Below are 26,302 nucleotides of genomic sequence, written 5' to 3'. Positions count from 1 at the left end.
ATTTCCCCCACAGGACTCCATTGGGAATATCTCTTCTGAACATTATTGTCTTGCACGCTGGAACTTAAACCACACCCTGACGTCGCTTCTCCTCCGAATTCTCCCCAGCAGCAGCTACGCAGATGGCTCAGCATCAGAGGAAGCGTCGCATACATACCGTTGCAACTGTCTCTTTCACACAGCCTTGAACCTCAATACGTCCCCCATTTCCTCTCTCACTCAATGGCCTCTGCCGACGGCGCGTCTCCCCATGTGAAATCCCCGACCGAGCGAAACCTGAAACAGGTTGTACTAGGTGACCTATTATTCAAAACTTGGTATCAATCGATCTATCCCGAAGACCTCGTGAGCAAAGACACAGACCGTTTGTATGTCTGTTGCTGGTGTTTCTGTTATTCGTGCGACGTCAACAGCCATGTGAAGCATATGCGACTTTGCGAACACCGGACAACACCTCCCGGCGCCCAGGTCTACGAACATGGCGGATTTTCAGTATGGGAGGTGGATGGAGACGAACACAAGCTCTATGCACAAAACCTCTCGCTCTTCGCGAAGCTGTTTCTCGACCACAAATCCGTATTCTTCGACGTCGCGACTTTTCTGTACTACATCCTCACGTTCACCGATCCCGGGAACCCCGAAAAATACCATATTCTAGGGTTTTTCTCCAAGGAGAAACTGTCCTGGGACGCAAACAACCTTGCCTGCATTTTGGTCTTCCCACCTTACCAACACAAGCAGCTGGGAAAGTTATTGATGGGTGTTAGTTATAAAATCAGTGCCTGGGAAGAAGATGCTGGTTTCATAGGCGGTCCCGAGAAACCGCTGAGTGATATGGGTGCGCGCAGCTATTCTCGCTTCTGGCAAGAACGGATCGGAAGGCGTTTGTTGTTGGACGATACAGATGCTTCCGGACAAGAGACACAGCCAGCCAGAGAGACTCGGAAACGGCATTCAGCAACTTTCATGACGGTTAGGGATATAGGGGAGGCCACTGGGATGCTGACGGAGGACGTGATTACGGCCCTCAGAGGAATGGGCGTTGTTCAACCTGAGACGCCTTCCAAAAGGCGTAAGGCAAAACAGGCTGCCGATGTGCCCGATCACTATGCCACTATCCGCAAGTCAGATCTACTGCGGTGGATGGAAAATCGTAAAGTCTCACTACGAGATCCGGTCAGGGATGAAAGATTTGTCGGCAGATGGGCCCTTAGAGGCACTCCTGATGAGAATGATAGTATCGCGGGTGAAGGGGAGGAAGAAGAAGAGGAGGATTCACATACTGCATAATGATATTTTTACTTTCGTCAGTCAGGCTGATGAGTTCATGAATGATGACAATCAATATCCCCTCACCACTTGTCAGACGTATGATACCTAGACCTGTTCCTTTCTAAAAGAGGGACATCCAGCTTTTGAAACAAAATAGCTAGAATCAAATGAGATTCTATGGACTATAGAGACTCAGCACGACAAAGGCTTCAATCATATAATTTACAAATACCCAGCCCAATAGAGTCGTTCAGAACAACAAGATGTAAGGAAATTCAAAACAACGTAAATCGCACAAGACAAATCAACCCTACAAACGCCGCGACGAATACGCCCTTTTAGTCCCAACATAGAGTGTTGCCCTTAGACCTTCTTCTTCTTCTTGGACGGCTCGGCATCGCTGTCGTGCTTGCGCTTCTTCTTCTCGGATTCGCCTTCGCCAACGTCGGACTTCCGCTTCTTCTTCTTTTCTTCCTTCTCGCTCTTGTCCTTCTTGTCCTTCTTCTCCTTCTTCTCCTTCTTTTCTTTCTTTTCCTTCTTCTCCTTCTTCTCTGTCTTCTCAGCCTTGTCATCGACGTCCTGCATCTCCTTGTCGCTGTCATCAGCGTCGATGTCCATATCGGCTAGAACGGCATCCATGGCAGATTTCTGTGATGGTTAGTGACTTGGCCATATAAGATCTTCATCGAGGAAATCCAGCATACCATGGCAACTTCGTTCTTAGTAGGGGGTGCGCCAGAAGCATAGAACTCCAAGCGTTCTTCAACCTGCTTCTTCAGGACTTCACCAAACTTGGTCGAGGGCTGCTCGGAGAAATTATCGATTCTGGAAGCGATAGAGCACTTGTTCGCAAGGAATCGCGAGATCCTGCCCTTGTTTTTGGGGCCAGCTCGGCCAATGAAAGAAGAGTGGTACAGCAGTCCATACTTGGGGGTATTTCCTTTGGTCTTCAGAGCTCTGAAAAGAGCCTTCTCCGCGCCGAGAATCTGCACGGTGGAAGCTGGATACTTGGACAAGTTGGTCAAGCTTCCGGCATGCGAAATCAGACGAGCGCCAACGATCTCTCCGATCAACGCAGCAAGGTTAGGAGCAACGACGCTCATCTTGGAAACCAAGTAAGCGTGCAGCGACTTGCGGTACTTGGAAAGGCTGACAACTCTTTGCGCGAACGCAATGACATTTTCCATGTCCGACTCAGATATTTCCTGGCCCATGCTGTGCTTGGCAGCATCAATAATGCTCTGTGCAACACCTTCATCATCATCCACAAGAGCAGCTAGATCGTGCAAGCTCTCATCAGTCAGAGTCTTTTTATCCTTGACAAAGAGTGCAATCTGAGCGTAGCGCTGGTTATCCGAAACGATCTTGACAAGTTCGGGGAAGTGCCACGAGTACCACTCTCTCACTCTCATAGAGAAAGTGTTGATGGCCTTGTCGAGTTGGTCCAAGATTGCAATAGCCTGAATAATATGGTTGTCGTCGCGCTGAACGGAGAACTTGACCTTAGCACGGGAGTAGGCGTGACCGAGACCAAGCTGGGCAGTATCCATATCACCCTCACGGAGCTGCTTTAGCAACTTAGTGGCATGCAGCCTGATACCACGAAGCATATCTTGCACAACTTCACTGGTGTCTCCAGTCTCGCAGTCGACGAAGGGGAACGCTGATTTGATACTTGAAGCCAGCGCCTTGTCAGCAAGCCCGAGAACGATCTTCTTCTTTTTGCTGGCCTTTGGAAGGTTCAATTCGAGAAAGTTGATTAAAGTGTCAGAAGCGACACCTTCCGAAACATCGTTGATTTCGCTGAGAGCCTGCTTGTTGTTTCTAGAATTTGTCAGCATATACGCATTTGAAGGAGAAAAAATTGAATAGATGGTCAGAAACATACTCAAACGGCAGGAAACTGGCGAGCTCGACCATTTTGCCAAACTTTGCAAGATCATTCACACCATCTTGAACTTCCTTCAAGCGATTTCCAACGCTGTCTCCCTGGTGGGTGACTTTGAAGATTGAGTAACCCATAGGGCCCTCGAACAAAAGGTAGTCGGCCATGGCAAATCGTCTTAATTTCCTCAAAATTACACGAAAGAAAAGTCAGTTAATTGAGCCGAGTACCCAAGCCCACTGCGCAGTCACTGGTCACCTGCGATTGCAGCCTTGTTGTGTCCCGACGTGGAGTTGAAAAAGGGCTGGAAGGTGGATTTGGAGTGTCCGAACCATCAGAGCTCTTTTTTTTCTTTCGCGGCGGCGCTAGTGCGAACATCGAATGTGGGCTTTTTGCCAAAACTCAGGCTCACCGCATTCGCCGGGGCCTACCAGCAGTTTGTGCCAACGCAGGTTTCTTTTTTGGGCGACAAATATCAACAGGGATTATTTTCCTTTTGAGTACTTCCGTGTGCTCTTTTGTTGTCTGTTATCGATTTCAATCTGCAGAGATGTCTGCAACTCAGCTACTGAACCCCAAAGCCGAGTCGAGGGTATGGGAACAGCTCCGGACTGCCCCTCAAGTTATCTAGACACACACTGACACTGCACAGCGGAGGGCGGAAGCTTTGAAAGTGAACATCAGCGCTGGTGAGGGTCTTCAGGATGTCTTGAAGTCTAATCTGGGCCCCTCTGGTACTCTAAAGATGTATGTTTCACTCCTGAATGGTCCAATAATGACAACGTACTGACACGAAGTAGGTTGGTGGATGGTGCTGGCGGAGTATGGACCACTCCTCTTTGAATGAAGAATACGTTATCTGACGGCGGTTCCATACAGATCAAGTTGACCAAGGATGGCAATGTGCTCTTGCGAGAGATGGTAGGTTATGCTCTGTAATGCCTTGTGAACCCATGCTAACTGGCGCAGCAAATCCAAAACCCAACAGCTGTAAGCTACCCGCGATTCGAGCTCGGATACCATTCATTACTTACACGAACAAGGTGATGATTGCCCGCGCCGCTACAGCACAAGACGATATTACTGGTGATGGAACGACGTCCGTTGTCCTGATGGTCGGAGAGCTCTTGAAGCAGGCTGATCGGTATATCTCCGAGGGGCTGCATCCCAGAGTTATCACGGATGGTTACGAAATTGCCAAGAATGAAGCTCTCAAGGTCGGTAATGAATAGAAATACCTTAATTTGTTTGACAAGAGGCTGAAATGTTCGTTGTATAGTTCCTTGACCAGTTTAAGATTGAGCGCAACATTGACCGTGAATTGTTGCTCTCTGTTGCTCGGACGTCGCTCGCCACAAAATTGAACAGCGCCCTTGCTGAAAAGCTTACACCGGATGTCGTCGATGCAGTTCTTGCCATTCACCGAGCCCCTGAGAAACCCGATTTGCACATGGTTGAGATCATGACCATGCAGCACCGGACGGCGTCTGACACACAGCTCATCCGTGGTCTCGCTTTAGATCACGGCGCAAGGCACCCTGATATGCCTAAGAGGGTTGAGAATGCTTTCATTTTGACTCTGAACGTCAGTTTGGAATATGAGAAGTCGGAAATCAACTCTGGTTTCTACTACTCCTCGGCCGAGCAGAGGGACAAGCTGGTGGAGAGCGAGCGGAAATTCGTGGACGCTAAACTGCAGAAGATCATGGAACTGAAGAAGCAGGTCTGCGGTACTGACCCCAAGAAAGGTTTTGTCGTGATCAATCAAAAGGGTATTGATCCTCTGAGCTTGGATGTCCTCGTCAAGAACGGAATTCTAGCTCTCCGAAGAGCTAAACGGAGAAACATGGAACGACTCCAACTGGTTTGCGGTGGTGTTGCTCAGAACAGTGTGGATGACCTTACTCCTGATGTTCTCGGATGGGCCGGCCTGGTTTACGAACACCAGCTCGGAGAAGAGAAGTACACATTTGTCGAAGAGGTCAAGGACCCCAAGTCTGTTACCATTCTCATCAAGGGGCCCAACCAACACACCATCGCTCAGGTCAAGGATGCAGTCCGCGACGGCTTACGGTCTGTCTACAACACCATTGTCGATGGCTGCGTTGTTCCTGGTGCTGGCGCTTACCAAGTCGCTTGCGCTCATCACCTGTCATCTGAAGGTGTTCGGAGATCCGTCAAAGGCAAAGCCAAGTGGGGCGTTGCTGCTTTTGCTGATGCCCTTCTGGTTATTCCGAAGACCCTGGCTGCCAATTCAGGCCACGACATCCAGGATTCCCTGGCTGCTCTGCAGGATGAGCGTGCAGAGGGTAATGTGGTCGGATTAGATTTGACGACGGGAGAGCCCATGGATCCAGTGCAGGAGGGTGTCTTCGATTCTTACCGGGTCTTGCGTAACTGCATCGCATCGAGCACTGGTATAGCCTCTAACCTACTCCTGTGTGACGAACTGCTCAAGGCCAGACAGATGAGCAAACAAGGTGGGCCTGGTGGCATGGATGAGTAATGCAGTTATTACGTGTAAAGGGCTACAAGAGACATGTCATGCTTGCAAGATCGAAGCAATTATGCCTAAAATGTACTCAAATAAATTCAATAATTATCACCTGAAACGCTTGACCTCGTATTACTCGAACTTCATCTGCTTGAAGGGACCTTAGGGATAAATGCCTTTCCGAGTCATGAACTTAGCATACCGCAATGATCATTACTATCTAACGGCTTGTCAGTAAATACACAGCCAGTTTCTGCTTCGGACCAGTAAAGTATTAGTGACTTGTGACTGAAGATAGATAAAGCATGCCTACCTTTGCCATAAGGTAGTTTTAGTCACCTTATATCTCCCTTAGTAAGGCAACCTACATTTAACCTCCGTCCAATGATGAACCTCCCCTCGCCTTTCCCCCTTCCATCAGACATTATGCCGGTCCAAGCCCCCATGTTCCCCTCAGTGACACAAAGAATGGCTTCACTTCATCTTTCTTCTTCAACAGTGCGATAGACAGAACGAAGAAGCCAAAGGGTTGGAGGGTTTGCTTTGGACCTGTTTTGAAGGGTTCCTGGCTGCTACCTACCTCAGCAAAGGAATGCCCCCACTTCCGCTCTCAGATCAGCCCCGCGATAATAATGCCCCCGAGTCGGCCGACGATGTTAATCGGCTCCCCTTATCGGAAGCGAGAATCGTCGGACTCAGGCTGCGACAGCCCACCAGCTTCCTACTTCTCACCAGCCTCGATTGCGAGCCATCAGGAAGCGAGACTCCTCGAAGAAGAGGATCTAGGGAGGCACAGTCCTCGAGCCGCAGTTGCCGGTCGCCTAGGAGCGCTGGCTATTCACAGTGAAAATAATTCAAGTCTGTCTAATTCGGATGCAAGTCTGCACAAGGACCCATTCGTAGACTCACTTCGCACGAAATGCTGGGTTGACTCATACACCGGTCTTCATGACATGGCTGAGAATACTTCTACTGAACCCAGCGATTTTGGCTCCAATGGGTTTTCGGAAGAGAATGACCACCTTCATAATGCAAATTCTGCTGCATCGGCTTCAACTTCAGCTTCAATCGTCAAGGAAAAGTCTCTTTCGAGCCCCCGTAAGAGAAAAGCCACCTCGGGGGACACACCAAGGATGTGTCATAAGCAGGGTTCGCCGTCTCCTGACAGCACAATGGAGGACAATTCACTTACATGGAATGATTCTGAAATAACTGGTCATGACCCCAATGATCCAAATGATGACGGATATGGCATCAACGGCATCGGTTTCAAGCCTACTGCAGCAATCGCTTGGGCTAGAGCGCAAAAACGACAAAGGCAGGTGGCCGAATGGAAATCTCGAGAAGCAAGAGAAGCGCGCGAAAAGCGAAGAGAAAAGCGTGACGGTCACGGATTTGATAAACTTCGCTCGATCCAAAGTGGCACGATTCAGAAGAGGGTCAAATTCAATCTCTGAAAAGATTCGGTTCCAAACTGCATTTAGCTGGACTGGCGTTTTGCGTTTGGCTTTCTTTCATTTCTTCTCTTTTTTCCTTGGCTGGCGAGTGGAGTTGAGTAAGCGATGATGCATATTTTTTCTTGGATTGATCATATTGGGCGTCATTCGAATGACCGCAACTTTGGAAATCGCGTCTCTAGAAATATGTACTCCGTACTTTATCTGCTATTTTACATTACACCACAAGTGACATCGCAGAAACTCCGTGACTCCCAGCATTGTGCCGCGCCATATATCTACCAGAACTTATAATTCGATAGGTTTGTCCAACTCTTCCTTTTCTTCTCTTCTTCGGCTAAGCGGGCAGCCTCTTCCGCCATCTGCTTTTCCTTCTCTCGTTGTTTCTTGAGCTTCAGTTCCTTCATCAATTCCACGGCTTGCTTCATGCCGTCCAACTCCTGGACTCGTCGCCTCTGGCAGAATTCGTGGGCTGCGAGGGAGGTGATAGCGAACACCCCAACGGCCCAGTTGCAGGCAGTCCACATTGAGCGCAGACCTAAGTGCAAACCAGAGTTAGATATGAGACCCATCTGTTGGTTCGCTTCACTGTAAAAGCTCCAGCTTACCCCCTAATACACATCTCAACCCACCGATACCGAACCCGGCACCGATCCCTAGCAATAATGAATCCCGAGCGCATGGAGCTTTATAGAATGATGTGACTTCTTTCAAAGATATTGATTTCACGGCTTCGGTGACTGAGACGTCGTTCGCATCCTTCTTCGCCCCATTGTAAGCTGTATTTGCCAATACATTTGCCGATTCTTCTGGATTGCCAAACGCTTCCCATAACTTTCCGACCTGTGACTTTGGAAGCTCGTACTTTGTCTTTCTCCGTGACGATGAAGAGTCTCCGGAAATTGTCTGTTCATTTTCGCCCGCGACAGGAATGTGTGAGGTAGGGTCCCGAGTATCGTCAGCCATCTTCTGAAATTATAAAATTCTTGCTCGAATAAGAGAATATTCGGCAAGGTAATGACTTCGTCGACATGGGCAGACAAAGTGCGGAACGACGGTTATACCGGATCAACCCATGTCCGAATCTATAGACTTCTAGACAAATCAGGCTAGCTCTTCCGTCTGCCCCAGGCACTCTAAAAGAGGCTTGACGACACGCGTAAAGTAGAAACGCGAACGCGTCGAAATCGGAAAACAGGGCAAAATTAGCCAACTGCGCAGCCCGCAGTGGTCAAGTCAATAGATACGGAGGAGACATGCTTACTTCGATATAACCAACCCATTGACAGATATCTCACCCTGCTATGTTTAGACACTCGCTGCATTGATCTTAAAATTTCAGGTTCCATGCTCATCAACAATCTAATTGTTGGATAATTGATATTCGGTCCCAACCGCGGGCCTCGCCGCCGCTATGCCTACACGACAACCCAGCAAGTATGGCAACAAGTTCCGGTCCAGCTCTGCGAGCTTCAAGCCCAAACGTACAAAGACAGTCGAATTTTCGTCGTTAAGGTCGACCGAAGCTACGTCCCAAGATGAGAAATTCGAGGCAATTCGACTGGCAAACAGTATCGACGAAGCCTTGGGCTTCCCCCGCTTCGAATCCGGCGAGAAGAGAGTCGGCTGGCTCATCAATATGCATAGCACCTCGATAGAAGATCCGAACGTTCCGGGAGGACGTGCTGGGGTGGATTACTATTTTTTGGAGGATGGAGGTGGTAGCTTCAAGGCGACGGTGGAGTACGACCCATACTTTCTCCTCGCTGTGAAGAAAGGTCATGAAGCGGAAGTCGAAGAATGGTGCCGGAGGATGTTCGAGGGATTGATCAAAACGATAAAAAGGGTAGAGAAGGAGGATCTCCAGTTGCCGAACCATTTACTTGGGCATCGTCGAACGTTCCTTCAGCTCAACTTTGCAAATGTGAGCCATCTACTGGACGTTCGTAAGACGCTGCTTCCACTGGCAGAGAAGAACAAGAAAAATGTGAATGTAATGGATACTTATGCAGAGATTTCCAGGTTTGTTTTGTCCCGAGGACCGATATGGTCCTGTTGACTTGACGCGAAGCTAATCCTTCCAAGCGCAAATGCCGGATTCGATCTCTTCGATGATGAACTGATTAACGAGTCACGACCTAATAGCAATATGAATGCAAGTGATTATATTATTGATATTCGAGAATATGATGTTCCCTACCATGTTCGGGTGGCAATCGACAAAGGTGGGCGACTAAATCCCCATATTTGTCAATAAACAACGACTGACAGATCCAAAGATATTCGAATTGGAAAATGGTACACTGTTGAAGCGAAGCACGGTGTTATCTCATTGACCTGCCTAGAAGAACGACTTCAGCGTGCTGATCCAGTGATTCTCGCCTTCGATATCGAAACGACAAAATTACCACTGAAGTTCCCCGATTCTGTGATCGACCAGATCATGATGATTTCCTACATGATTGACGGCCAAGGATTTCTGATAACTAATCGAGAGATAGTGTCCGAAGACATTCGCGATTTTGAGTATACGCCCAAGCCCGAGTACAGCGGGCCATTTATGATTTTCAACGAGCCCAATGAGCGAAGCGTCATCGAGCGCTTTTTCGAGCACATCAAAGAAGCGAAGCCGACGGTCATTGCCACGTACAACGGTGACTTCTTCGATTGGCCATTCGTCGAAGCTAGAGCTAGCGTGCTTGGAATCGACATGTACAAGGAGATCGGCTTTCGCAAAAACAGCGAGGATATCTACCAAAGCGACCACTGTGTGCATATGGATTGCTTTGCCTGGGTCAACCGTGACAGTTACCTTCCTCAAGGAAGCCGTGGTTTAAAAGCGGTCACTGTTGCGAAGCTTGGTTACGACCCTGACGAGCTTGATCCAGAGCTGATGACTCCTTATGCAAGCGAACGCCCCCAAACTTTGGCTGAATATTCAGTTTCAGATGCTGTGGCGACATATTATCTGTATATGAAATATGTGCACCCGTTCATCTTCTCGCTTTGTACAATCATTCCACTCAATCCTGATGACACGCTGCGGAAAGGAACCGGAACACTCTGTGAAATGCTGCTAATGGTGCAAGCATACAAGGGCGAAATTGTACTTCCAAACAAGCACAAAGATCCCCCGGAGTCGTTCTACGAGGGTCATCTTCTGGAATCAGAGACCTATGTCGGTGGCCACGTCGAAAGTATCGAAGCAGGTGTATTTCGAAGCGATATCCCTGTCACATTCAACATCGATACCACTGCTATTGACGAACTACTCCGAGATCTCGATGCGGCATTGAAATTTAGTATTGAGGTCGAAGAGAAGAAATCCATGGATGATGTGGTAAATTATGAGGACGTCAAGGCACAGATCGCAGAACGCTTGGTCAATCTCAGGGAGAAGCCACACAGGGACGAGGTCCCTTCCATTTACCACTTGGACGTTGCTTCCATGTATCCCAATATCATGATCACCAACCGATTGCAACCGGACTCCATGATCCAGGAATCTGATTGCGCTGCGTGCGACTTCAATAGGCCTGGGAAGACGTGCGATAGGAGATTACCGTGGGCTTGGCGTGGTGAGTTCCTACCAGCCAAGCGTGACGAATACAACATGATCAGACAAGCTGTTGCAAATGAGCTGTTCCCTGGGCGAACTAAGAACAGCCCGATGAGGTCCTTTGGCGAGATGAGCGCCGAGGAACAAGCTGCTATCATCAAGAAGCGCCTTCAAGATTATAGCAAAAAAATTTATCACAAGATCCATGATAGCAAAACCATTGTGCGCGAGGCAATCATCTGCCAACGTGAGAATCCTTTCTATGTGGATACTGTTCGCAGCTTTCGTGATCGACGATACGATTTCAAAGGAAAGCAGAAAGTCTGGAAAGGAAAGACTGAAGCCCTCAAAGCAGCAGGTGCTTCTGCAGCGGAGATTGAAGAAGCAAAGAAGATGATTGTGCTGTTCGACTCATTGCAACTTGCCCACAAAGTCATCTTGAACAGTTTTTATGGTTATGTCATGAGAAAGGGATCTCGGTGGTACTCGATGGAAATGGCCGGTGTGACGTGTCTTACTGGCGCTCATATTATCCAAATGGCAAGAGAACTCGTTGAACGTATCGGCCGGCCACTGGAACTCGACACCGACGGTATTTGGTGTATGCTCCCTGGAAGTTTTCCCGAGGATTTCTCGTTCACTCTGAAGAATGGCAAGAAGCTTGGTATATCATATCCCTGCGTCATGCTAAATCACCTCGTGCATGGCAAATACACCAATCACCAGTACCAGACACTCGTTGACCCGAAGACGTTCCGATATGAAACGCATAGCGACAACTCTATCTTCTTTGAAGTCGATGGCCCTTACAAAGCGATGATCCTCCCCACGTCGAAAGAGGAGGATAAGAACTTGAAAAAGCGCTATGCTGTTTTCAATCATGATGGATCCTTGGCTGAATTGAAGGGCTTCGAAGTCAAGCGAAGGGGAGAGCTGAAGTTGATTAAAATATTTCAGACTCAAATCTTCCGCTTCTTTTTGGAAGGATCCACCCTGGAAGAAACCTATGCTGCTGTTGCTCGAGTCGCTGATAGATGGCTGGATGTCCTCTATGACCATGGCGCAACACTGGCCGATGAGGAGCTTATTGAACTCATTTCTGAAAATAGGAGCATGACAAAGACTCTGGAAGAGTATGGGAATCAGAAGTCAACGTCCATCACGACGGCACGGCGGTTAGCAGAATTCCTGGGAGAGCAGATGGTGAAGGACAAGGGTCTCAACTGCAAGTACATCATCTCTGCGAAGCCAAAAAACACACCTGTCACAGAGCGAGCCATTCCAGTGACGATATTTTCAGCGGAAGAGCCTGTCAAGCGATTCTTTTTGAGGAAATGGTTGAAAGACGATCCCGGAGATATGGATCCTCGAAGCGTCATCGACTGGGACTATTACCTCGAGCGATTGGGCTCCGTTGTACAGAAACTGATCACCATTCCCGCTGCACTTCAGAAAGTCCGCAATCCAGTCCCCCGGGTAGCCCACCCTGACTGGCTCCAACGGCGGATCAATATGAAGGAGGACAAGTTCAAGCAGACAAAGATGACCGATATGTTTGGGAAGACAGAAAAGAACCCACTTTCCAACATCTCAACAAACATCCTGGATCATCGTGTCCAACATCACGGCGACATTGGGGAAGCTGTTGCGAATTCGACGCAGAAATTAAAGTCGTCACCAAACGGCAAGATCTCACAGAAAAGAAAACACCCCGAGGGTCTGACAAAGACCTTGCTTGATCCTTTTGCCAGCCTTCCAGCCATAATGCCTTCGTTGAACGATGACTACGTTGGATTCTTGAAGTATCAGAAACAAAAATGGAAAATTCAGAAGCAAGCTCGGGCTCGTCGGCGCCAGCTCTTTGGAGAACGCGTAAATGTGGCAACCGATTCTTTGAGCAATCTCTTCAGGAATCAAGCAGAGCTGCTGTACATCAATACGTGGCAAATTCTTCAGCTCTGTGAAACAGGTAGACCTGGCCTTGTCCGGGCATTCGTCTTGATTGACCGGAAAATCCATGCCCTTACAATCAAGGTTCCCAGACAGATCTACGTCAATCTGAAACGGGACTCTCTGCCAGATGTTGATGTTCCAGACTGTGAGGTGGAAAAGGTCAATCACACTTTGCCTAACGGCCATCCATCGGTTCATCTATTCAAGTTGACGTTGTCCGAAGACACGTACCTGCGAGAAACAGACAAAATAGACGCTCTTCTCCAACACCCCAGCATCGAAGGAGTGTACGAGAAGAACATCCCTCTGAGTGTCCGCGCTGTTTTAAAGCTAGGCAGCGTATGCACCTTCGATGAAGAACAACGCGGAGTTCTTGGTGAGGGATTGGATCGAGGATTCAATCTCTCGACGTTATGCCATACAACTCCTGATGAACCTTATCTTCTGAACTCACCCTTGGTTTACCATTACCTCTACCATGTCCTCTCGGGTGATAGGCAGATATTCGCTTTATTTTCAACCACAAAGAGCGAAGCGCACATTGTTATCCTCAATCGCACGAGGGATGTTCAAGGCCTGCCAAATGTTGATAAGATATACGCAGAGCTTCGTGCGCGCACAATGGAGAACATGGGAGGAGACCAGTCTCAGAACGCGTTTGAATATCAGGAGAAGATTCATTTCAAGACCACCCAAGTGACGACTAGGAGGAAGGCGTATCTGGAGATCGGCGACTTGATCAAGAAACTCAAAGGCGAAGAAACTCAGCCCGTCATCATGGTCATACAGTCCCATCAAAGACACCGCCTGTGCCATGATATTCCCATCTTGAAAGAGTACCCGGTGCTTCCGGTAAAGCCCGAAGTGTCGGATATGGACCTTCCACCTTTGGGCTGGCAATCATTTATTGCTAAGCGACTGGTGACACACTACTTGTATCTTGCTTCTTGGATTCACCACTTGACCATGCTAGCTAGATATGGTGACGTACCTCTTTGCAATCTCGAGAATGACGATCCTCGGTATCTCATTGATATTTCATATGCAAGACGACTCCAGCAAAACAATGTTGTCCTCTGGTGGTCTAACGGTCCAAGACCTGATCACGCGGGTTACGAGAAAGACGATGTCACAGGCTCCCTGGAGAGAGTTTCGATGCCGTCAGTCAACGTGCCCAGCGCATATAACACTGTCTGCATTGAATTGGAGGTTCGGAACCTCTCAATCAACACCATTCTGACCTCCTCGATCATCAATGAATTGGAGGGGGCAGACACTCTTCTGGCATCGTCGGAGCCCTCAGCGGACGCAAATGGCTCTGGCGTTCTCTACTCGGAGAAGGCATTTGCTTCAGCTGGCGCTGTCGTGCTCCGCGAAATGGTGAAGCATTGGTGGTCAGAGGCTTGTGAAGGGAATAATATGGCCGACATTATGGTGCAGCATCTGATTCGATGGGTTGAGAGCCCGGTTTCATGTCTCTATGATCGATCATTGCATGATTATGTGCGCATGCTGTCCAGGAAATCATTTCAGCGGCTCATGGCTGAGTTCAGGCGCGTCGGTTCAAATGTCATATTTGCAAGCCCTACCCGTCTTTTGCTCCAGACTACAAAGACAGAGGTGGGAAACGCATATGCATATAGCCAATATGTCCTGAAGTCCATCCGCGCGAATGCGTCATTCCATTTTATCGATCTTGAGATCAAAGAGTACTGGGATTATCTCGTTTGGTACGACGAATACAATTATGGTGGCAAGGGATGCCGAAAAGTGACCGGATCGGAGGACCAGGAGCTGGAGACTGTGATGCATTGGCAGCTTAGTCGCTTTCTACCAGCTCCCATGCAAACGATTTTCCATGACTGGGTTGTGGAATATATCGAACTCATGCATGGTCTCAAACGGACCGATTCGGATGATTCATCTACACCTCGTCTTACACAGCTTCCAGTCGGGAACCACAACGAAGATAATGACGAAATTACGTCAATCCTGGCGGAGAAGTTTTCAAAGCCTCTCAAGAAACAGATCTCCGGCCTCATTCGGCGCCAACGAGATGAGCTGCTTCATCCGGAGCTGGCATCCGACTACGTCTTCCCTGTCCTTCCTGGAGTCCTAGTGGATCCCAACAACGACAAGCGCAACCCTGTTCTTGAACTTGTCAAATTGTTGATGCAGGTATTGAGTCTGTCGAAGACAACAACTCTAGAGACTCGGCTTCTACGTCGGGAGCTCTTAGCGATGTTCGAAGTACGTGAGTTCAGCAAAGAAGGCCGGTTCGAGAACCCAGGGGCAAGTCTAAAGCTTCCTGAACTTTCCTGCAATGCCTGCTGTCTGATCCGTGATTTGGACTTGTGCCGGGACGAAGATGTGCTCCCAGAGATGGGGTCAGACCCAAACAAAGCAGCGCCCAAGCCTTGGCGGTGCCCTTTCTGTCAAACAGAGTACGATCGACTAGCACAGGAAGAGGCTCTCATCGGCCAAGTTCAAGGCTTGATTGTCGGTTGGCAGACACAGGACCTCAAATGCTCCAAGTGCGGGGGTCTCAAGATCAGCGATTTCATGGAACATTGCTCATGCAGTGGCCACTGGGTGGAAACAATGGACCGAAATGAGGTGGAGAAGAAGCTTCTTCTTTTGAGCAGCGTATCCAAATTTCATGGTTTGAAGCTCCTGGAGAGTGTTGTGCAGGGTGTCCTTGAGCAAATGTAATGCTCAGTCTCCTATTTCTCCCTATCCCTTATGTTTTCTGTTGACTGTTGAAACTATATACTCTGGGTTGGCTATACCACGGCATTTGCGAGGCGTGATGGGGGGTCATTGGGAAAGGCGTTCTTACATCTCAGGCAATAGTGATCTTATTCGCGATCAATAAAATGTTAACACTCCGGTAGAGTATCTCTGGGCTGGAAATTGCATAAAATCTGAGATCAATAGACTGAAGTAGGAAGATTCACCGCATAAATTCCCTCGATTGGGCAGTCCAGTAGTGGACCGCCGATGTGCGGAAAGTTAAATCACACGGTCAGCTGAACCTACACAGTCCAGAGATCTGTTCAAAGCTTCGATTCTATTCCCCAAGGCCCTCTGGCTTATCGCAAAGTCCTCCAATCCTCAAAGAGGCCTACTTCGCATATCTTGATTTGAATAAAGACTACGGATACTCTATTACAGGTGTCGCGAGAAGCCCTAGTCTTTGCGATACGATACGTCTATTGTAACCCCGCATTTACCCTCAAAGGTGCGAAACAGCCCACCGATTGCGATAAGAAAACTTTTACCAAGAAGGACACCCACATTTCATCTTGGCCGTGAGTTTGGAAGGCTTCTTTCTTCGCGGATAGGTTTTTTTGGGAGTCCATGCAGTGATTGCTTTTCGGTTGGTACTCTCGCCTGTTTCTCGGTCTTTTGTTCTGACACTTCTCCCGATTGACCAGTCATAATAATATCGGCGCCCCGTCCTCTTTGATTGCGCCGAAGAAAGCTTCTGACGAACCGTGCTACTGTTTTCCTGACATCTGTCATCCGGATCGCGGTACGGTTTTACGCTCCACTCGATGGCCTCGCAAACGCAGACGGGTCAACGACCCAAGGTCCAGCCTTGCCGGTACAAGACTGGGAAAACACTCGGAGCTGGCTCCTACTCAGTGGTGAAGGAATGCGTACACATCGATACTGGTCGCTACTACGCAGCGAAGGTGATTAATAAGCGGTTAATGGCTGGGCGAGAGCACATGGTATTTCCCTCTGAACCTGAAACGCGGGCTCTTAAGGTCAACGTGGACATCGAGCGGGGGCTGATGTGTGGCATGGTATAATGACAGGTTAGGAATGAGATTGCGGTGCTGAAGAGAGTCTCCATGGGGCATCAGAACATTCTGACTCTGGTTGATTACTTCGAGACCATGAACAATCGTATGGCTACCTCTACTGCTGGGTCCAGGTCCTCCGACTGACAGTGTCTCTGTGATGTTACAGTATACCTCGTCACAGAGCTTGCTCTGGGGGGAGAGCTGTTCGACCGCATCTGTCGTAAGGGCAGCTATTACGAGTCCGATGCAGCTGACCTCATCCGTGCGGTCCTCTCCGCGGTGGCTTATCTGCACGATCATGGTATCGTGCATCGTGATTTGAAACCTGAGAACCTGCTGTTCCGGACGCCAGAGGACAATGCGGATCTGCTAATTGCGGACTTTGGCCTGTCCAGGATCATGGACGAGGAGCAGTTCCATGTCCTCACCACGACATGTGGCACGCCAGGTTATATGGCTCCGGAGATCTTCAAGAAGAGTGGACATGGAAAACCAGTGTACGTTTTTGTCCGTGTCTTACCTCTCGCCAATCTGAATTCTATGGCTGACTTTCCGCTTAGGGACATCTGGGCCATTGGTGTCATCACTTACTTCCTCCTCTGCGGCTACACTCCCTTTGATCGTGACTCCAACCTGGAAGAGATGCAGGCCATCCTTGCAGCCGACTATTCTTTCACGCCTCTCGAGTACTGGCGTGGTGTTTCCCAATCCGCCCGAGATTTCATCAAGGGCTGTCTGACAGTCGACCCCAAGGCCCGAATGACTGCCCATGAAGCCCTTCAGCACCCCTGGATCAACCCGCCCTATGATCTCAATAACGACAGTGGCTCGGGCGAGGACTTGTTGCCCACCGTCAAGAAGAACTTCAATGCTCGTCGAACGCTGCACAAAGCCATCGATACCGTCCGCGCCATCAACAAGCTCCGCGAGGGAGGAGGGCTCATGATGGATGGTGTCATGAGCCTTGATCCGAAGCCAGAGCATGTCAATGGCAACGAGGTTACCGAGGAGCAACATGACGGACGGATGGAGATTGACAGCCGCGGCGACGCGCGTGGGCAAACCGAGCAGCAGATTCGGGAGCAGGAGCGAAAGGTCAAGGAAACTGTGGCTGGATTGTGGAGTCAGTCCGCGAAGAAATGAAACAGCTTCTCAACTTTGTCAGCACCAGAACTAGGGGGCGGCCACTGTCCTGACTGGGGACTCTAGGGGCTCTACGTTGGAAATTACCATCAATGTTTTGAGCTTTGCAATTTGTTGATACACATGTCTAGTTGGACACCAAACATTATCCCTCTCCAGGTTGCGTCGCTCTTGCTTCACGACTGTGTCCATAGAATATGAGCCGTTCGTAAACGATCAACAGGTCTTAGAGGATATATATATATGTGTGTGTGTATATATGTCACTATATAGACTTGATTTTCTAGAACCAACATGACCTTCTATATGGATGAGGCCGCTTTAATGAGGCGCTCATTGAGTATTTCACATCACCGGTCAAGGCTCAGTCATCAGTCACGTGCGCCCTGCGCTGCTCATACCTCAATATTCTGGTCCATTAGCTTGACGCGATGCCAAAGTGACTGTCCTACAATGCCCATCGCCTCCAATTTGCGTGATTGATCTGATGTAATCATAATCATGATGAGGTGTTCCAAGACTTTTAGGTGGTGAAATTCACCAGGTATAATTGTGGCTTTTCACAATGTCTCTGGCAAAGGTATAAAATTTAAAGGTTCTGCTACGCTTTCAAGCTGTTCATACAACCAACATCTCATTCCTTTTCTCTTCTCAACTTGTCTCGTACATATACGGATGTCTGCTCTCGTACTCTTCGCACTTTGATCGCTTTGAGGACTATGAGTGGAGGAATCTTTGGCGCGGTGAAGATGCCCGCAAGAAGCGCTGCCAGCGTCGTCCTGCTTCCGGGTATATAGCACGAGCCCATGAGGAAGAAGACTTTCTCAGGGGTAATCACAACCGCATTGAGGAGACTCAAAGACTACAGCGCGAGACTGTAACCTCATTTAGGGCCTGTCTTAACCTCTTTCATCTGATGTTATGTGGAAGAAAAGTATAGTCTTCCTTGGCCTACTCAAAGTCTTCATTGTATTTGCACTCCAGGTATTTCTTTTCCCTGGAGCAAGGATCGGAGCTCCTGTACGGGATGCGAAACACAACACACAACAAAGTGAGAGGGCTCCGATAAGAGGTAAGGGCGTTATGATATTCCTGACTCGTGCAGCTTTTGGCCGAGATACTCTCGCAGTATATCAAGCTGGTCTTGTCCCATTTTGCAGATGCACCCTACAAGGTAGGATGGTGGATGGCTGAAGACCAATCGTGATCTGAAGTATGCTGTGTAAGAATTCTCAGTTCAGCTTTCTCCGATCTACGAGCGCTGACTGATCGATTGTCAGATTTGGAATTGGGATTTGAGACCACAATCGACCACAGTTTGCCACTGGTATCTTTCGTCTTACGCTTGCTACATACGATGGATGATTTGGCTCAATTCGACCTTCGTGATGGGCAATACACAGAAATTCCACTTCGTTGGAAAGAAAATACTTGGACCGACCCGTTTTCAGAAGTGTCACTGCACAAGGCCATCAAGACGCGGTGCTTCATAAGCAGCGATGCTGTTCTTTCCTCCGACAGGATCAGCGAATCATCTTAAGCAGAGGAAAGCATCAACACGAGTCCCTGCAGAGTGATACATGTGCTCGTGCCCTGACCCTGATCATGTCTGAGGTGAGATACATAGCGGAGACTTTATGTTCTGCTGCTTGCGACGCCACCGCCCCCCGGCGGGGACTAGCTGCCAACCAGCTAAGATATTGTTATGAATACATGTCATGGCTCCAGGAAAAGAGTTGGCATGACCATAGTAGCCCTATCAGCTAGTTGGGGTCTCGCCTTCACCGCCGCCGAGGTTAGACCAGCATGTGGTCGAGCCTCGCCTGCTATCTTGGTATGACCTGGGCGATGCTATGTTCCGTTTGGGTTTATGTAGTTCATCCTCTCGCGGGTGGCTACATATGCACCTATCATGCGGAAGCCAGCTATACTTTATCCAGCAGCACATGTCATTGCGCAAAGGCCGAAGGGAATCTGCCGGTACCATGCAGTAAGCACAGCAGTAGATTGCCATGACTAGGGAGTTATCAGGTAGGAAGTTAGGGAAAAGACCGACTACCTTAGTTATTGTCGTGCTGGGAACTATCTATGCCGTGCAACGCAGTTGGGACGTATCAGGACGCAAGGAAAACAGACAATGAAGCGGGCTCCAGGATGTGGTCTCAAATCTTCCCCGCCTCTGAATAATGCTGGGTGAAGTCGTATTTGATCACATTGATTCCTGTCACCAGCTGCTTGGCCAGCTCAACATCTTTCTCGGCCTTCAGACACAGGTTGAAAAGCTCATCACTTCCCGATTCAATCACGGTATCTGGATCAGTTTCGAACATGCGCCGCAGATTGTCGCTGGAGAGCTTGTCAATGACCTCCAGGTACTTTTTGCGTCGCACTCGGTCGTACATATCAAGGATATCCGGCGTCGCCCGGCCGGTGTATAGGCCATACAAGCAGTCATAGAGCCCGCCAACATCAGCGATGCCGCCTGTGAGGCCGAGCCCTCCACTTAAGGAGTGTCAGTAACGATATGCCGATGAATCGAGGAATGGAGGGTTAGGGAGGGGTCTCACAAGGGGTTGCATAGATGAGCGGCGTCCGCAGCCAGGAGGAACCGGCCAACTCGCATCTTCTCTGCTAGACGCTGATGAACCCGATAAGGGCTAAAGTTCACGAGTCTGTACTGGTCGGGGGTTGGGTGCCCGGGAAGCATGGCTTGGAATTTCTTCGGTTGGCGCTCTGCCAGCTGCTCATGCGTCAGTCCCCCTTTCTCCCCATAGGAGACTCGCCACAAGCCATCCTTTGTGATCCGCGACGCCATGTACCAGTGCTCGGGATGGATTATAAAGTTGGCATCCTCGTACCCGAACTGGTGGAAATCATAGTAGACATTCGTGGCGACAATCTGCTCGTCCCACGTCTTTCCAGGAAAGACCCCGTCCCCAAATAGGGACCGGCGGATCTGCGAGTTTGCCCCATCACATCCCACGATATATGTGGCTTGCATCGTGACCTCGCCGGTTGGGGTGGCAACCGTTACCCATGCCTGGTCAGGGTCCTGACCCAGCCCGGTAACACGATGATTCCATTTGATCTCTGCGCTGGGCTGTCGTGCAAGATGGTCCAAGAGGATCTGGCCGAGGCGGCCCAGGGGAAGACAGGCGACTTGGTCCGGGTCGTTGGCCATGATCCGGTTGTCGATTCCGGCCAAGTAGGTGCCGTACAGTTTTCGCCAGCAGATCACTCCGGGGGTGAAACCCTCCGCCAGAACGTCGGGCAAGACTCCTGCGCGACGGAGCTCGTAGACAGCTGGGCTTCCGTAGTGTGTTGCGCGTGGCCGGGTGTCCAGCTGCTCCGCGGCCTCCAAGACCGTGACCGGGATCGCCTGGCGGGAAAGCATGAGGGCGAGTAAGAGGCCAGCTGGGCCAGCCCCCACCACGATAATCTATGGGTTGATTAGCTGTGGCTCTAGTGAATGCAAACCATCTTTGGCGATTGTACTTTGAAGTCTTCTTTCGCCATCGTTTCGGTGCGGACTCTTCCTAAGGGAGGGTTGATGGATGCTAGTCCGCTGCAGGGTGAGCGTATAAGTGTCGTGTCTCCATGATAATTGGGGACCTGTATATGGACTGTATATATATCATGAACTCAATAGCAAGCTGTACGCCGGGGCAATGGGCAATATCTGATCTTGTGGGGTATGGTTCCTGCTGGCCAGGGTTCCCCACGTTTACCCCACATATCAGCAAAGCAGCATCATGCTTTTTAGCATCGCCAAAACCAGGGCCGTACAGAGTACATTTACTCCAAGATGCCATCGGAATGATCTGATCCCTTCCTCATTGCTTCACATCAAGCCCATCCTCCAACGATGAGTGACCCCAACACCACAGCCGTCCGGCCCGTCCCCCGGGTCGGGTTCGCGACTATTGTCCTTGGACTGATTGTCCTTGGTATCCTCCGCTGGGCATATGCGTGCTACAAATGGAACCAGAAGTACAAGTTGCCGGCGCGCGTCCCCGGAATCCCCATTCTAGGAAACAGTCTGCAGGTTCCTGCCGTTCAGCAAGGGCCATGGGCCAAAGATCTGGCTGCCAAGTATGGCGAAATGTATGTGGGCGTTCCCTTTCCTAGCCTCCCGTCTCGCGAGGATGTCGAGCTCAAGCACAAGCGTAACAGGTTCACTTGTCAGTTTGGCGGAAGCACGTGGGTCTTTCTGAACTCCTCGCGGGTGGTGAAAGACCTTCTCGAGAAGCGCGCCGCGATCTATAACTCCCGGCCGCCCTTTCCCATGACCCAGGACATTATCTCGCGCGGGGGCCGGATCGTGCTGATGCCGTATGGGGAGCGATGGCGCCTGGTCCGACGGGTCATGCACCAGATCCTCAGCGTCACGAACCAGCCCATGTTCCAGCCCTTCCAGGATCTCGAGTCCCGGCAGCTTTTCTGGGACTACCTCCATAAGCCGGACCGGTGGTTCGCGGCCAACGGGCGCTACGCGAACTCGGTGATCATGAGCGTGGTCTTTGGTCGGCGGTCGCTGCTTGACGACCCGGATGTCGCCGAGCTCTTCGAGACGATCGAGCTGTTCCTGGCCGAGCAGCAGCCGGGGGGTGAATCTGGTGGATGCGTTCCCGGTGCTGGCGAACTTGCCCCGGTTCTTGCAGTGGTGGCGGCCGCGGGGCGGAGCGGATTTTCCAGAAGACCGTCCAGTAGGTGTTTTAACGTCTGTCCTTTTTCTTGAATCACACAAGATACTAATGCAGTGGACTAAATCTAGGGTCTACAAGCGCGAGGTCGACAAACTGGAACAACGAATCCGAGACGGTACGAAGCGAAGATGCTTCGGGGTGAATTCCTGGCGAGCAAAGAAATCACGCAGATGGACGAGGTGACGAAGCTCTTCGTCTTTGGCTCGCTCATGGAGGCCGGAAGCGACACGTCGCGCGTGACGCTTGGCCAGATCATCGCCGGAGCCATCACATACCCGGACTGGGTGACGAGGGCGCGGGAGCAACTGGACCGCGTCTGCGGAGCCCACGCCGAGCGCCTCCCGGGGTGGGATGATCGCCCGCGCCTCCCGTATATCACGGCCGTGGTGAAGGAGGGATTCCGCTGGCGGCCGAACATTGCGGAAATCGGCGCCCCGACGGTGCTGATCAAGGATGACGAGTACGAAGGGTCTCGGTTCCCCAAGGGCACCGTGTTTACTTGGAACGCGTGGGCCATTGCCCTGAGCCCGGATGAGTACGAGCAGCCCGAGCGCTTCTGGCCGGACCGGTTCCTGAATGAAGATCTGGAAAATGCGCTCAAGGGCCATGGGGCATTTGGGCCCGGTATGGTGCTTCGAAATCACTGCAGAAAACAATTACATTTTCCCGCTAACCAGATGACAGGACGCCGGGTATGTGCCGGATGGAAGGTCGGAGAGACAAACGTGTGGATTGCAATTGCTCGGCTGCTATACTGCTTTGACTTTCACCCAGTTCCTGGACAGCCCATTGATACGATGCGGATTCCGCAGTTGGCTGGCAATGCAGCTTCATTCGCGGCGCGAGTTTCTGTACGGAGTCCGGCACACGCAGAACTCATTCGCAGAGAGTGCGCCGAGGCTGTCAAAACTCAGTATTGAGCAGGTTCAACGGGATCAGAGATCTTGGGACATTTCAGTAGTACCACAGCAGTATCATTGCCAAGTGGCGGAGGACCGGGGTAGTCAGGTAGTGTTAGAATAGTTCTCACTCAATAAGATATGATCTACTCCTACTATGGCAGCCAGGCAATGGTCTACGGGCCGCCTGGTAAAGCCGGGGGCCGACATTGGTCACTGGGCGGTCCAGTGAGGAATATGGAAGACGACAGGCTATCGTTGACCTGGCAGAGGAGGTTCATTGGTTTTGACGCGCTTTCTAGTGTCTGGATCGGGTAATGATGGGAGAAAGCAAGTCCTTGGTCCACCCTCAGCTGCCATCTCAGCAATACGTTTGATCTGTGGTTGAATCGCGCTCCAGAGTACCAGCTAACGCAACATTCGGCCTGCCTGAAGATTCAATCAAGAGGGCGGCATCGCTGCTGTGAAGCGCTCCTGATACTCGTTGCTCAGTAGCCGGAGGATCGAGCCCATATTCGGCGTGACGCCCCACTCCCACGTCTAGCCGTGAGATCAGTACACAGAAGACCAAATAACGCAGACGAAGAGGGATGCAACACATACGTCGTCCAGGAACGACGCCCAGACTTGGGCCAGCATCGCCGCGAGCGAGTGGTTGCGGTCGTAATGGAGGCCGCCAACGTCAATCTCGGCCAGCAGGCTTTTGAGATCAGTGACAATCTGGGCTTCCTCGCTATTCGGCGGGTTGTCGCTGCCTGCCATTTCGAGCCCATGGGCCCATTTCGACAACAGAAGTGCTGTTCGTTTTATTGTTAGAGACAGGAAATATCTCCCATGGTCACGAGTGGTGGAGGGAGTGCACCTACCACTGTCCCATCCGGCGATCGCCTGGTCAAGACGCCACGAAAGAGCCGCCGTCTTGCTGGCCAGCAGGGCTCCAATCTTCACGGGACCCAGAAACCCATTGTGGGCTCATGTCCGGTAGCTCGAGAGGCGCCGCGGGCGAAGGGGCACATCTGATGCTCGTCGGCCCCGTCGGCGTAGGCTCCCCGCCGAGAGAGCCATGGCCAGCGTTCCTTGCGTCCTCCGGGGTCGGCGGTGTTTCTGGCAGGTCATCGCCCGCGGCCGGTGGCAGACTCTTGTCCAGAGACCAGAGCCTGGGTGGCTTTGGGAGACGACAACGACGCAACGACGAGATCAGGTTGGCAAGATCCGTTTGCTATGGCCAATGAAGTCCGGGGCCAAGAAAATAGTCTTCAAGGACTCTGCATGTTCGATCCACCCTCGGCAGAGAGACCAGATGCTTTCCGGAGTATTTGTACAGTGGCAATTGTTCGGTTTACCCCACATGGACTGTGGGGTGATCGCTATCTACGTACTGGTAGTAAAGTAGTAGAGTAGAGTAGTAGAGTAGTAGTCGACCAGCTGAGGAGAGATCAGGGTTCATTCTCATATCCAGGCAAGAAAACCTCGTCGCTAAGCTATACAACCCAGCCCGTTGTAGAGTCTCGCGCCCAAAACTAGCCACCCGCTCAATATCCTGGCGGCAGTCGAAATACAATCCTCGCAGCGCCTTGCCGCGGCCAGTGGAAAGATACGCCACCGTCCCAGCCGCAAGCTCGGGGACGTCCTTGAAGATGGGCGGGAGCTGCTCCTGCTGCTCAGCCGTTGTATTCCCTGGAGAATGAAATCCGGTTAGCCCTGTCATTGAACCACTTCTTGGGTGTTTGGCCCTGGATACCAGGCAAAGCACCCCTCGTGTGTGTGAGCTTACCAGTGAGAATGTCTCCCCACACGCTCCCCGGATGAAGACAGTAAGTGTGCACCTGCTCTCCGAGGCCCATGGACGCCAGGTCTTCCTGGAGACTTCCAGTGGCGCGGACCAGTGCGGCTTTGCTCGCGTTGTAGCCCACACTCTTCGGCCCATCCACCGTTGCTGCCCGCGAGGCCATATTGATGATACAGCCTGATTTCTGTTCGACCATGCCGGGAAGAACAGCGTGGATGCAGAGCATGGTCCCCTTGAAATTGACTTCCACCGTCCTCCAGAAGTCGTCGAAGCCCTCTTCCTCCGCAAATAAGTGGAGGCGAGTAATCCCGGCGTTGTTCACGAGGATATCCACGCGGCCGAGGGTGGCCGCGATGGACTTGAACGTGGACTGGACAGCGCCCGGGTCGGTGATATCCAATCCATAGGTCTCGACGTGGGACTGACGATCCTGGACATTGTGAGCGGCGGCCTTGGTAGTTTCGAGAGCCTCAACGTCGACGTCGATCAAGGCGAGCGTTGCACCTGTATTCGCCAGGGCAATGGCGATGGCGCGGCCAATGCCGTTCGAGCAACATCATGTTAGACCTCAAGCGGGAATAGCAAGTCTGTTCTGTATAGCACGCATCACGCACCTCGTCCGGCGCCAGTAACCACCGCTACTTTCCCCCGGTTGGATGTCGCGAACTGACTGGGATCCATGATTTAGATCAGCTCCTGTTGCCTGATTGCTGACCTCTCGCAACGACGAGAGTGAGTGAACGAACCGTACTCGCCTTTCATAGTCGCCAACCGATGTGGGGGAATGCATAACCATGAACCCTACCTACACCGGAGGCGGTTGATCGATTCATGCTCGCCATCCCGTTCGATGTGTCTGGCAACGGCCCTCCGCACTTGGCTCCAAGAAATGGTGGGGCTCCACAAGTTCTGTATATGTAGTGTCATCTGAAAGGGATCATTATCCTCTGTAGTCCATTTGCCGGGGTCGAGGGTGCCGTAGCATCATGAGCCCTAGGCACATGTGGGGGACCTCATGTGCAGTACTCAAGGGCATATTCTTCTAGTTATGTTTACGTTCTTCACTTTCTTCACCCCACAAAGGTCCATCGAGCCTTAGCACAGCAATGACAGCACCAAGGCATGCCGCATATTCTCGAATAGCCCCACATGTCTCTCCGTGACGATGTTAAAGCGGTAACTCTGCCTTTCAACAGCAGCTATAGTCAACATGATGGATCCGTCCTATGCCCAATTCCTCCCGGCCCCATGGGTGGCTGCAGGGACAATGCCGCCGTTTGGGTGCTGGTGCACGTAACGAGGCTATTCCTAGACCCCCTTCGAGATATCCCAG

The 26,302-nt window shown here is 50.9% G+C and overlaps 11 protein-coding genes across 11 annotated transcripts; 7 read left to right on the top strand and 4 right to left on the bottom strand.

Annotated features, from left to right (window-relative positions):
• Nucleotides 1–222: 222 nt before the first annotated feature.
• AFUA_3G09610 (putative histone acetyltransferase (MysT1)) lies at nt 223–1,290 on the top strand (the record flags this gene model as incomplete). The annotated part of the gene is made up of 1 exon (XM_749565.1): nt 223–1,290. The coding sequence occupies one exon, from the start codon at nt 223–225 to the stop codon at nt 1,288–1,290; it is 1,068 nt and encodes a 355-aa protein (XP_754658.1).
• A 345-nt stretch (nt 1,291–1,635) lies between these two features.
• On the bottom strand, nt 1,636–3,490 carry sik1 (snoRNP complex protein NOP56; the record flags this gene model as incomplete). Its single annotated transcript, XM_749566.2, has 3 exons — nt 3,161–3,490; nt 1,977–3,096; nt 1,636–1,920 (listed from the first exon to the last, which is right to left on the bottom strand). Exons 1-3 carry the CDS (start codon nt 3,322–3,324, stop codon nt 1,636–1,638), a joined length of 1,569 nt encoding a protein of 522 aa, XP_754659.1. The 5' UTR covers nt 3,325–3,490.
• A 12-nt stretch (nt 3,491–3,502) lies between these two features.
• Nucleotides 3,503–5,822, top strand: AFUA_3G09590 (chaperonin-containing T-complex subunit CCT6). Its single transcript, XM_749567.2, has 7 exons — nt 3,503–3,749; nt 3,810–3,904; nt 3,958–3,979; nt 4,037–4,078; nt 4,127–4,147; nt 4,201–4,374; nt 4,437–5,822. The coding sequence occupies exons 1-7, from the start codon at nt 3,708–3,710 to the stop codon at nt 5,661–5,663; spliced, it is 1,623 nt and encodes a 540-aa protein (XP_754660.1). The 5' UTR covers nt 3,503–3,707; the 3' UTR covers nt 5,664–5,822.
• A 461-nt stretch (nt 5,823–6,283) lies between these two features.
• On the top strand, nt 6,284–7,108 carry AFUA_3G09580 (uncharacterized protein; the record flags this gene model as incomplete). Its single annotated transcript, XM_749568.1, has 1 exon — nt 6,284–7,108. One exon carries the CDS (start codon nt 6,284–6,286, stop codon nt 7,106–7,108), a length of 825 nt encoding a protein of 274 aa, XP_754661.1.
• A 278-nt stretch (nt 7,109–7,386) lies between these two features.
• AFUA_3G09570 (COX20 family protein) lies at nt 7,387–8,181 on the bottom strand (the record flags this gene model as incomplete). The annotated part of the gene is made up of 2 exons (XM_749569.2): nt 7,717–8,181; nt 7,387–7,646 (listed from the first exon to the last, which is right to left on the bottom strand). Exons 1-2 carry the CDS (start codon nt 8,072–8,074, stop codon nt 7,387–7,389), a joined length of 618 nt encoding a protein of 205 aa, XP_754662.1. The 5' UTR covers nt 8,075–8,181.
• A 107-nt stretch (nt 8,182–8,288) lies between these two features.
• AFUA_3G09560 (DNA polymerase epsilon catalytic subunit POL2) lies at nt 8,289–15,544 on the top strand. The gene is made up of 3 exons (XM_077804392.1): nt 8,289–9,032; nt 9,194–9,333; nt 9,388–15,544. Exons 2-3 carry the CDS (start codon nt 9,258–9,260, stop codon nt 15,330–15,332), a joined length of 6,021 nt encoding a protein of 2,006 aa, XP_077660546.1. The 5' UTR covers nt 8,289–9,032; nt 9,194–9,257; the 3' UTR covers nt 15,333–15,544.
• A 104-nt stretch (nt 15,545–15,648) lies between these two features.
• Nucleotides 15,649–18,053, top strand: AFUA_3G09550 (serine/threonine-protein kinase). The gene is made up of 5 exons (XM_749571.2): nt 15,649–15,999; nt 16,058–16,357; nt 16,445–16,535; nt 16,599–16,929; nt 16,993–18,053. The coding sequence occupies exons 2-5, from the start codon at nt 16,178–16,180 to the stop codon at nt 17,573–17,575; spliced, it is 1,185 nt and encodes a 394-aa protein (XP_754664.1). The 5' UTR covers nt 15,649–15,999; nt 16,058–16,177; the 3' UTR covers nt 17,576–18,053.
• A 1,684-nt stretch (nt 18,054–19,737) lies between these two features.
• AFUA_3G09540 (FAD-dependent oxidoreductase) lies at nt 19,738–20,969 on the bottom strand (the record flags this gene model as incomplete). The annotated part of the gene is made up of 2 exons (XM_749572.1): nt 19,738–20,077; nt 20,143–20,969. 2 exons carry the CDS (start codon nt 20,967–20,969, stop codon nt 19,738–19,740), a joined length of 1,167 nt encoding a protein of 388 aa, XP_754665.1.
• Nucleotides 20,970–21,440: 471 nt separating this feature from the next.
• Nucleotides 21,441–23,201, top strand: AFUA_3G09530 (cytochrome P450; the record flags this gene model as incomplete). The annotated part of the gene is made up of 2 exons (XM_749573.1): nt 21,441–22,281; nt 22,366–23,201. 2 exons carry the CDS (start codon nt 21,441–21,443, stop codon nt 23,199–23,201), a joined length of 1,677 nt encoding a protein of 558 aa, XP_754666.1.
• Nucleotides 23,202–23,321: 120 nt separating this feature from the next.
• On the top strand, nt 23,322–23,750 carry AFUA_3G09520 (uncharacterized protein; the record flags this gene model as incomplete). Its single annotated transcript, XM_749574.2, has 1 exon — nt 23,322–23,750. One exon carries the CDS (start codon nt 23,322–23,324, stop codon nt 23,496–23,498), a length of 177 nt encoding a protein of 58 aa, XP_754667.1. The 3' UTR covers nt 23,499–23,750.
• A 322-nt stretch (nt 23,751–24,072) lies between these two features.
• Nucleotides 24,073–25,650, bottom strand: AFUA_3G09510 (SDR family oxidoreductase; the record flags this gene model as incomplete). The annotated part of the gene is made up of 4 exons (XM_749575.1): nt 24,073–24,337; nt 24,560–24,857; nt 24,955–25,473; nt 25,584–25,650. 4 exons carry the CDS (start codon nt 25,648–25,650, stop codon nt 24,073–24,075), a joined length of 1,149 nt encoding a protein of 382 aa, XP_754668.1.
• Between the last annotated feature and the right edge of the window lie 652 nt (nt 25,651–26,302).

This window comes from Aspergillus fumigatus, chromosome 3, assembly GCF_000002655.1.
Source record: "Aspergillus fumigatus Af293 chromosome 3, whole genome shotgun sequence".
NCBI classification, from domain to species: domain Eukaryota; kingdom Fungi; phylum Ascomycota; class Eurotiomycetes; order Eurotiales; family Aspergillaceae; genus Aspergillus; species Aspergillus fumigatus.
The sequence above is the reverse complement of the archived record's forward strand: the minus strand, read 5'-3'. Positions and strand labels throughout refer to the sequence as shown.